This window comes from Orycteropus afer, unplaced genomic scaffold (genome assembly GCF_000298275.1).
Source record: "Orycteropus afer afer isolate SDZICR_OR568_19922 unplaced genomic scaffold, OryAfe1.0 scaffold00081, whole genome shotgun sequence".
Lineage (NCBI taxonomy): Eukaryota > Metazoa > Chordata > Mammalia > Tubulidentata > Orycteropodidae > Orycteropus > Orycteropus afer.
Window position 1 is genome coordinate 1294826 of NW_006921668.1, and position 10885 is coordinate 1305710.

Sequence of the window (10885 nt, forward strand, 5' to 3'; positions counted from 1 at the left end):
GCATGTTTGATCAATTTCAGACTGCAGAAGTTGGTAGAAATCTTCTATATCCTTATCTTTGTTTCTATTTAGTAATGTAATAATTACTTGTCATATAAATTATAAAACTTTTCCCAGTAATTCTATCTTTGGGAATCTATTCTAAGAAAGGAATACATAATGGGGAAGATGTGTATGAAAGCTCTCCGTAGTGGAAAATATGAAAAACAATATAAATATCTAAACTGTGCTACATAAAAGTGATGATTTTTTTTTTTTGACCTCCTTTAAGAATGGGGTAAAGGAGCTCTGATGGTGTAGTGGTTAAAGTATTTGGGTACTAACCAAAAGGTCCATGGTTCAGACCTATTAGCTGCTCCATGGGAGAAAGATGAGGCAGTCTGGTTCTATAAAGATTTATGCTGGAAACCCTACAGGGGTCACTGTAAGTTGAAATCAACTTGATGACAGTGTTCCCCTCCCCTCTTTTAAGCATGGTTGAAAAAGCTACAGTACTATGGGAAAATTATGTAGTAGATTCCTGACACATAGGGAGAAGAGTCACCACCATTGACGGTACCAGGCGCCATATGGCAGGCACTTGAATGCTGCCTGCTGGTGAAAAAGCACATAGGTTATATTGCCAAATTGCTTTCTAGATAAGTATCAAGAGCTTAAAATCTTAAGATTTTATTTCTAAAAATCAAATATAAGAAATGATTAAGAACATGTACAAAGACACAGATACTTATATTCATTGTGGCATTTTTCTAGTTTTGTAATGTAAGAATAGGAGAAATCTGAGTCCCACTATAGAGTCCCTGGGTGATATAAATGGTTAAGTGCTTGACTACTGACCAATATGCTGGCAGTTTGAACTCACCCAGCGTGCCTCAGAAGAAAGGCCTGGTGATCTGCTTCTGAATCATTATAGCCTTGAAAATCCTATGAAGCACAATTCTTCCCTGAAACACATGGGGTCACCATAAGTTGGTGTTACGCATTGAACTGTATCCCCACAAGTTATGTGTCAGCTTGGCTAGGCCATGATTCACAGCATTATTTAGTTGTCCTCTATTTTGTGATCTGATGCAATTATCCTATATATTGTAAATCCTAATCTCTATGATATTAATAGGCAGGATTAGAGGCAGTTATGTTAATGAGGCAGGATACAATCTACAGGATTAGGTTTTATCTTGATTCAATCTCTTGTGAGATATAAAAGAGATTAAACAAGTCAGCAGAGATCAGCGGGACTTAGCGGCCACCAGGAAGGAAGAGCTAGGAGCAGAGTACATCCTTTGGACTCAGGCTTCTTGTGGTGAGAACCTCCTAGACCCAGGGGAAAATTGTGCCACATCTCCAAGGACCGCTGGGCCCACAGATGTGGAAAGGAGACAAGGACCTTCCCCCAGAGAAAGAAAGCCTTCCCTAGCATTATTGCCTTGAATTCAGACTTGTAGCCTCCTAAAACTGTGAGAGAATAAATTTCTGTTTGGTAAAGTCATCCACTTATATTTCTGTTGTAGCAGTACTGAAAAACTAAGATAGTTGGAATCTACTGGATGGAAACTGAGTTTTTAAAGTCCAACTATGAGAGAAAAACTCTTATTCAAGTTACATCACTTTCCTTCACATGAAGGGGCTGAGAAGAATTAAGTCACATTCCTAAACACAAGTAGTAAATAGCAGAATCCAGACAGGACCACTCAGTGCCCCTGCTAAATAGTCTTTAGTTTTCATGTGATATTGAGACGTTCCCAGCTGCTCAGCAGTCTTTATTGCTGTAATTATTTATTTTCTCAGAAGAAGAAGAATCTGCTGTCATTGCTCAAGCTTTGTTAGACTCACTCCAGGATGCTTCAGGCATAACTGGGGGGCTAAGTAAGAATGCCCCGTCATAACACAGTGATGACTGTAAATTACATTGGTACTGACTAGATGTCATTCCATGTACTTTCCCATCTTTGAATTTATTGTTAACTTTATTTGAATTATAGATAATTCAGCAGCATTCAAACTATAACCAAAGGAATGTTAAAGATTAAACTCACATTAATCTTACTGTCAATCTTTGAAAATACTAAAGTGATCATAAATGATTATATTAAATGCTTTTTAACTTGTACATTTTAAATTATATGTACAGATTATTTCACTCATGGAAAATGTGATCACTAACCACTCAATGTAATTTTTATTTTAAAACTATTACAGCTTATGAATTTATATAGAAATGATTAATAACAAATTTTCATAAGGAATTTATTTAAGGCAACTAGAGCTCTGGTAGCATAGTGGCTAAGGCACTTGACTGCTAACCAGAAGGCAGGTGGTTCACACCCACCAGCCACTCCTCGGAAGGAAGGTTGGGCAATCTACTTCTGTAGTGATACTGCCTCGGAAACCCAAGGAGGGGTTGCTATGAGTCGGGGCCGACTTGACAGCAAACAACAACAACAACAACAGACTAAATTAATGTAATGCCTGATAGAGTGTTCACAATGTTTTAACAACTAAGAGAAAAATTAAGATTTTAACTTGCCTGGCAAAAGAAAAAATATACTGTTTTTTAACAGAGGAGGTGTCATTGTTGGTAAAGCAAAAAATCATTTCTAGCATGTCATTGAAATGTAACATTTTTCTAAATGCATTTCTATAAGAAAATTGAGGTTTTGAATCATTAAAAAAAATAGTTCTGAGACAAAAGTTAGGCAGTAACTTTTAGCCAACATTTTAAAAATCAAAAACCAAATCCACTCTCATTGAGTCAATTGCAACCCTATTGGACAGAGTAGAACTGGCCCATAGGGTTTCCAAGCCTTTAAATCTTTACAGAAGCAGACTGCCACTTCTTTCCCCCAGGGAGTGGCTGGTGGGTTTGAACTAACTGCAAGGTTTGAACCATTTAAATCTGGGCTGGCAACCAAGCACTTCACTACTGTGTATCACCAGGATTCCTTCAGCATTTTTAAAGCACCTACTAAATGCCAGGTCCTTGACTAAGTGCTATTTGGAATGAAATGTGGTCCTTTTCCTTAGCAGCTTTTCTGTCTGGCTGCTCTGCTGTTATGTCTCTTGAGTAGAATTTGTGTCTACAGGAAAACCAAAGCGTAAGCACCAAGTAGCAGACAAAGCAAAAGTCATTGCTCTTTAATTTGTGAAGAATTTGATAAAATCTTCATAATGTCTATTTCTTTTTTGTTGTTGTTTTTTAAAGCTACTATGTTACAGGGAGCTCTGGTGGCATAGTGCCTAAGGCATTTTGACTGCTAACCAGAAGGCTGGTGGCTCAAACCTACCAGTCGCTGCTTGGAAGGAAGGTTAGGCAATCCACTTCAGAGATAGTGCCTCGGAAACCCAAGGAGGGGTTGCTATGAGTCAAATTGACTTGATGGCATTGAGTTTGGTTTTTTGGTTTACTGTGTTATAGGAAAAATTTGGCTACTCTGGGACATGTACTTAGACAACGAGGTTGTTAGACATTAGATATGTGTATGCATGAATGACTAACAATAATTCTCAGGTAAAAAATTGTTAGTGTATCGATATATTCTTTGAAATCAGTCCATCTGGTACATTTTGAAAATCTTTAGAAACAGGAAGTTGAAATGTGTCGCTAAATTTTGCACTCAGCTATAGAGGTTTCTGATAAAGAGAAAAATGAGATTTATAGTTCAGAGCTCGTTTTTAGAGACTAACAGACAGTAGAGCTTGTTGTTGTTGTTGTTATGTGCCTTCGAATCGGCCCCGACTCATAGCGACCCCTCCTCGGGTTTCCGAGGCAGTATCACTATGGAAGTAGGATTGCCCAACCTTCCTTCCGAGGAGGAGCTGCTGGTGGGTTTGAACCACCAGCCTTCTGGTTAGCAGTCAAGTGCTTTAGCCACTCTGCTACCAGAGCTCCCGACAGTAGAGCATAACATTCTAATTCTCATCAAAACTAGGAATTATGTCCACTTCACTCTGTAGCTGATCTATTATACACAAATCCCATCATATTGAACTTTCTTTTTGTGGTGTCATTTGGATAACTTAATATTTAACATCAGGTTGAATTCATTGATGGTAAGGTATTTAGACAGAGCCAACTTTTCCCATTGGAGGGAATAGATAAAATGTGAGTGGGGAAAAATGGGAGAAGAAAAGGAAGTGGCTGGGAACTTGAAGGACAGGCTTGTGGTGAGGGGTTATAGGCCTTACTGCTGTTCCACGGGAGGTATCAAATGACTAGGTGTTTATGTTCTGGTTTTGGCCTTACCAAAAGAGCTCATAAATCTCTGAAGCGCTAACGTAACATATAATCAGGTTTAGACTGTGGCCTAAGGGAAGGCTTTGGGGAAGCTGTTGTTTGGTGCCATTGAGTCTGTTGGAAGTAGAGGTACACTAGTAGAAAGTGGGAACAAGGGAGTCTGGAAACAATTGTTGCTAAATAGGGTTGGAGAGATGGAGCTTGGGGATACAGGGAGATAGATTGAGCCCTTGACTTATTCTAGTTCCTAATAAACAGAAGGTCATCCTATATGTTACTGATTTTTTAATCAAGCCAGTGAGTTGGACTCAGTGTTGCCTTAACGAGTTCCATATGTGCAATTTAAGAATGCTTATGCAAACAAACTGTATTTGTAGCTCCATAGATGGTACTTGTACTTGATTTGACATAAGATTCTGCCACTATTCCTTGAGGTATACTTAAATTTCACAAAAATTCAGTTTTATAAAATTTATTTTTCTCCTTAGGAGAAATACCCTAAAAGTTCTTTCTTTAATTGTATATGAAAATAATGGTTCATGGTTACTAATTAGGATGGCCAGTATTTGCCCAATTTATGTGTACATTTTCTCTACATCCTAGTGCTTAGAAGTGGTGACTATTGTAAAAATTAGCAAAATAAAATAGCACTGTTTTCTGGTGAAGTGGTTAAGGCATTTGGCTGCTAACCAAAAAGTTGGTGGTTCGAACTCACCAGCTGCTCCATGGAAGAAAGAGAAGGCTTCTATAAAGATTTAAAGGCTTGGAAACCCAATGGGGGTTGCTATGAGTCGGAATTCAACTTGATGGCAGTTAGCTTGGTTGTGGTTTTGGTCCTCTAATAATTCAACTTTTTAGAGGATAGCTTGTGTGTTATCTAGATACTTTTTTTTTCTTGTGGTCATTTGCATGTTTGCATACATAGTGGGAGGTCCAGGAGTGGAGAAGAGACGCTAATCCACTCAGTGTACACCGCTTCTAAGCATTAGCTCTGGAACCTTCTAAGGAGGATGAAGACAATGAACTCATTATTAGGATGCCTCATCTATCTATACTATTTCCATTATCTCTATCCCTTTATTCCCCTGGCTAGCTTAATTTACAGCTAACCATGTTATTATCTATTCCAGAAACTGTACTTTTAAAAAAATGCTTTCGATATTACTAGCCTTGTAATACAGAGTGATAAGTGAAGGACAAGGGTAAATTTAATGATGTGGCCAAAGTCACCAGTGAGTCAAATGGGTGGGGCAGGAATTTATGACACTCTTCCTCTGAGAAGGCCAAATGGTGCCAAACTTCCTGACATTTTATATGTTGCCTCAGCTCATATAGGTCTCTAACTTATATCCCTAAATGCTTGCATTAAAAATTTATTTTAAAATTTTTAGTGTGGTAGAAGTGTGCAGAGCAAAAACTTTCACCATTTTAACAATTTCTACATGTATAATCCAGTAACATTGATTACAATTTTCAAGTTGTGCTGTCCTCTTTTAAGTCCTTCCATAAACTCAGTTACCCCTAAGCAAAAACTCCCTTTCCCCTTCCTTCTGCACCCAGTAACCACTAATAAAAATCTTTGCTTTTATGTACACATAAATTAGGCAAATACCCACCATCCAAATCAGTATGCATTGATTTCTATATATTTGTTTATTTCATATAAATGAGATCATACAATATCTGCCCTTTAAAGATTCACTTATTTAGCTCAGCATGTTTTCAAGGTTCATCCTTGTTGTGGCGTTCATCAGAACCTGATTTCTCTTCTGATGGAGTACTATTCTATTGTGTGTATGTACCTTATTTTATTAATCCATTCACCTACTGGTGGACATTTTGTTTTTTTCTGTCTTTTGGCTATTGTGAGAAGTGCTGCAATGAATAGATATACAAGTTTCTGTTTGTGTTGTTGTCTTCACTTTTATGAGGGATAGAAAGATTACATTTTAAGATACAAATTATAGGAATGTGAAACTATAGTTATGTATTGCCAACTTAGTGGTCAGCAAGTGCAACTAATTTCTTAATTCCAGAATTATGTTCCTGTGAAGTAATTCTTCAGTTAATTGTTCTATGCATTGCAACAATTACTCCAGTGATAGAATTAAAGAAATATCTGACTAATAAGAAGAAATTAGAATAATTAATTTGGAATTTCCAGTTCTTACAAACCTGCTGAATTTTCCTCTGGCTCCTTCAATAGTGATTCAAAAAATTTAATGTGGCCATGAAGGGAAAAACTTTCCTCCATGGCTGTCAGTGTACAAATCAGAAATTAGGCATCATGGAGTTCTGGGAAATCATACACATTTCTGTTTTACTATTTCTGTTAAGTTGTCTAAAGATATCTATGTAAAGAAACTATGAAAATCAACAAACTTCATTAGTTTGTCAATCTTTACAAGTCATTTTGAATCTTGTTGAACAATATAAACAAACAAACTCAGTGCCATCGAGACAATTCAAACTCGTAGTGACCCGCATTGAGTTTTTGAGGCTGTAGTACTTCTTTACGGAAGTAGATTGACCTGTCTTCCTTCTGTGGAGTGGCTGGTGGGTTTGAGCCACTGTCATTCTGGTTAGCAGCCAGATGCCTTACCCACTATGTAACCAGAGCTCTTTATTGAAAGTTATTAAGCTGAGACTTTTTCTTTATTTTTTTTACAAACCAAAAAACCAAACCCTTTGCCTGTCAAGTTGATCCTGACTCATACCAACTCTGGAATGTTGAAGGAGTAACATTCCACAAGCTTGAGAACTTTTTCCTCCTGCCCATTGTGAAGAATAGACTAGTAAATTCAGGATTTTTTTTTTTTTTTTTATATTTGCTTTCTTTTTTGAGCTGTTACAGAATAAACAATGGTTGTTGTTTCTTTTGTGGAAGGATTATTGAATGGGAAAATCAGTTTCAAGAAATGTTTTCTATCAGTTAGCAATTATTAAGTAACCAAGCTATGTTAGATTCCAAGGTAATTGTAGCCCATTTTGGGGACTTTTGGTACACTTACAGATAAATTACACCCAGCTGGTGTGCTATGGTAACAAAGCAATCAGTCAAGGACTGGAATGAGTTAACAAAAAGAAATAGTTTGGTATTTGGATGAGTTTCCTGTACCCTTGTTGTTGTTGTTGTTATGTGCCGTGGAGTTGGACCCAACTCATAATGACCCCTCCTTGGGTTTCCAAGGCAGTATCACTACAGAAGTAGATTGCCCAACCTTCCATCTGAGGAGTGGCTAGTGGGTTGGAACCACCAGGCTTCTGATTAGCAGTCACGTGCCTTTAGGTACTACGTTACCAGAGCTCATTGCCTGTACCCTTAAATCTGGTAAAATAATCAGGTTTTGAAGCTACCTTTTAAAATAAGAATCAATTTGAGAAAAAAAAAAAATCAATGAAAACTATGAATAGAAAAAAATATTTTTAGGGCCAACTGAACTAAACTATGATGGAGAGATTCTTAACCTGACTATATTTGAAACAGAACCCAAATAATGACCTTTCTTTAATAAACTCGGAATGAACCATTTTTAAGGATGTGGCTTTGGATTACAAAAGTGTGTCTTATATTGGTCTAGGAAGGACCATTGACAGTTGTGGTAGCAATGTGGTTCTTACTATTGTTTCTTGACTTGTTTTCTTAGTTGTTTGCTTTTTGATGAAAGCATCCAAAAACAACAAACTCATTGCCATTGAGTTGGATCTGACGCATAGCGACCCCTCCCTGGGTTTCCAAGGCATTATCACTACAGAAGTAGATTGCCCAATATTTCATCCAAGGAGTGGATGGTGGATTTGAGCCACCAGCCTTCTGGTTAACAGTCCAGTGCCTTAGGCACTATGCCACTAGAGCTCCCAATGAATAGCATATTGGGCATGAAATAGTGACATATACAATTTTTGAGGTTATTGTTTTAATTATTTTCTGCTTTTTTTGTTGTTGAATTTTTCTTTGATTTTTTGTTTTTGTTGTGTTTTCAGTAATAGAAGCCATTTTGAATGAATTGAAAACAAATTATTTTTGAGATAATAAGTATTTTGGTATAATTAGTGGGACACATTTGTCCCAACAGGTCTCTGGTGCTGGGATTGTTGGTATGAGGCCCATTTCTTCAGATTCACACAGTTATACACTGTTAGGCCACCACCAGATGGCAGCATGCACTAAAAGTGAGATAGTAGCTTCACACTATGCCCCACGGGTAGATAATGTAGGTGGACACGGGTAGAAAATGTAGGTGGACACTGTATATCCCAAGGGTCATGAAAGGGTTTAAAAAAAAAAACGACTGAATTTTAGCTTTTTTGTAATTACATTTTTTTTCTTTATTCACTTTCAGTTTGATTAATAAACTTAAACCTGGTGTCATTAAGAAGATCAATAGACTCTCCACACCAATAGCAGGTTTGGTAAGTAACAAATTATCTTCAAAATGAAATTTCTGTGTCTTTGAAATGTAAAAAGATTGGTATAGCAAATATGGTAATTAAGGTTGTGTGTAAACCTGGCTAGGCCTGGTTTTGAGTAGCTGGGAAGCTGGATGTAGTTATTCCCCATGGTGAGATTGGTAATTAACTCCATGGTGGAATCTGTTGGAGCAGCTGAGTAGCTGCCTTAGGGATGTGGTCTGCTTCCAGTATATAAAAAGCAACTTTGAGGAAGGTCTTCAGCTTTTGGCATGCTTGAATCCTGCGTCTAACTGAGTCATTATTCAGCAGCCTGCCATGTTGTCTGCTGATCTTGGGACCGTTAATGGAGTTTGAATCAATGATCTGCTGTGTGGTTTGGTAATATTGGGACTGTGCCATTTTATTTGTTGACCTTGGGCTTGTTAGTCTCATCAACCAGCAGCTGTCTGCATGAAGAGACGCCTCTAGTCAGTGGACTGGGAGCAAGAGGCAAAGCTGAGGCCCAAGGTCGAGGCACTTTGAACTCAGATTTCTAGCTTCCAAAACTGAAAGAGAATAAACTCCTGTTTGTTAAAGTCACCCATTTGTTGTATCTTCTGCTACAGCAGCATGAAGTAACCAAAACAGCAAGATTTTTTTTATCTGCAGTTACCATAGAAATTGGACTTTTTGCTTAAGAAGAGTGTTTTTGGTGCTATCCTTATATATTTAATTCCACTGTTTTGTCTGTATTGGAAAGTGTTTATTTGCTTATTTTTTACTTGTTTAGACTTCTGTGCCTTCAGACTTCATATATCCCTTTTCTTGGCTTATTTCTTCCACATATTGCTTTGTTTAGGATCATATTCTTTCTCAAGCTCAACCTTATTTTTTTTGCTGGTTAACCACAGTGACCCCCTAAACTTCCAGGTGTTCACCAGTTTTATGTTTCTGCTGCTTCAGGCTTATGCATTACCTTCATACAGTACACAGAAAGAAGGTGAGTATTTGCAAAATACTCAAGGCTCACTACCTTTTTTACTTTTAAGTAATAGATTTCCTACCAAGATCCTGTGCAATTTTGGGCAAGTCACTCACTTCCTATTTGCCTCAGTATTATTATTCATAAAAAGACTATAGGTACTTGCCAAGATTCCTTCTAGCTTTAAATTCAGAATTCTGGTTATGGAAAAGGTCCCTCACACTGACATTATGTAGATATGCTGGTGGACCAGGACACTGGAGAGACCAGTAGTAGAGTATGTCTGTGTCTTTGGAAAAAAATGATAATTTATAAGTAAATGCAAAAGATGAATAATTTAAAAAATGTTACAAACCTTGTGGTAGTTAAGATTGTGTGTCAATTTGACTGGGAAGTGACTTTGAGTGGCTTGGCAGCTGGATGTAGTTATTCTCCATGATGAGATTATAATCACCTCCATGGTGGAATCTGCTGTGAGCAGCTAAGTAGTTACCTTCAGGATGTTACCTGCTTCCAGTATATGTGAAGACATTTTGGGTTAGGTCTTGAACTCTTTTGGCACATTTTAGGCCATGTTGCCTGCTAATCTTGGGATTGTGCCATTTTTATCTGCTGATCTTAGATTTGCCAGCCTCAGCAGCCAGCAGCTGTGTAAGTTAGAATAAACCTTCAGCTCTGGTGGACCTGAAACAAGAAGCAGAGCTAAAGCCCAAGGTTGATGGGCCTTCACCCTGTCCCTAGACCTGGCACTCTGAATTTGGACTTCTAACCTCCTAACCTGTAAAAGAGGAAATTCCTGTCTGTTAAAACCATCTACTTGTGTTATTTCTGTTTTAGCAGCACTCGAGAACTAAGATGAACCTCTAAGGATCAAGGCTGGAGGTAGAAGTCAACTTAAAGAAATCAATCTCACAAAGCACTGAAATTTAAAACACCTAATATCTGGAGTGTAAAAATAAACTACTTTTTGAATATCCAAGCCTCTGTAATACATTCAAGAATCTTCCTTTTTGCCATTAAAGTATTTGCAGATGTAAAGGGTGTGCTTAGTTGAAGATGTTATTAGTTGCTGTTGAGTTGGCTCCTGACTAATGGTGACCCCATGCACCAAACCAAAAACCAAACTCACTGCCATTGAGTCAATTCTCACTCATAGCAACCACTTTGGGTTTCCGAGGTGGTAAATCTTTACTGAAGTAGATTGCCCAGTTTTCCTTTTGTGAGTGGCTGGTGGATTTAAACCACCAACCTCTGGTTAGCAAATGCCTTAGGCACTA

At 37.7% G+C, this 10885-nt stretch overlaps 1 protein-coding gene across 1 annotated transcript in view; it reads left to right on the top strand.

Moving 5' to 3' along the window:
• LMO7 (LIM domain 7) overlaps positions 1–10885 on the top strand; it is a 320447-nt gene that overhangs the window by 156849 nt on the left and 152713 nt on the right. The window contains exon 3 of the mRNA XM_042781037.1: positions 8578–8647. Within this exon, the coding sequence (XP_042636971.1) occupies positions 8578–8647 (70 nt within the window). The remainder of the gene's footprint in view (positions 1–8577; positions 8648–10885) is intronic.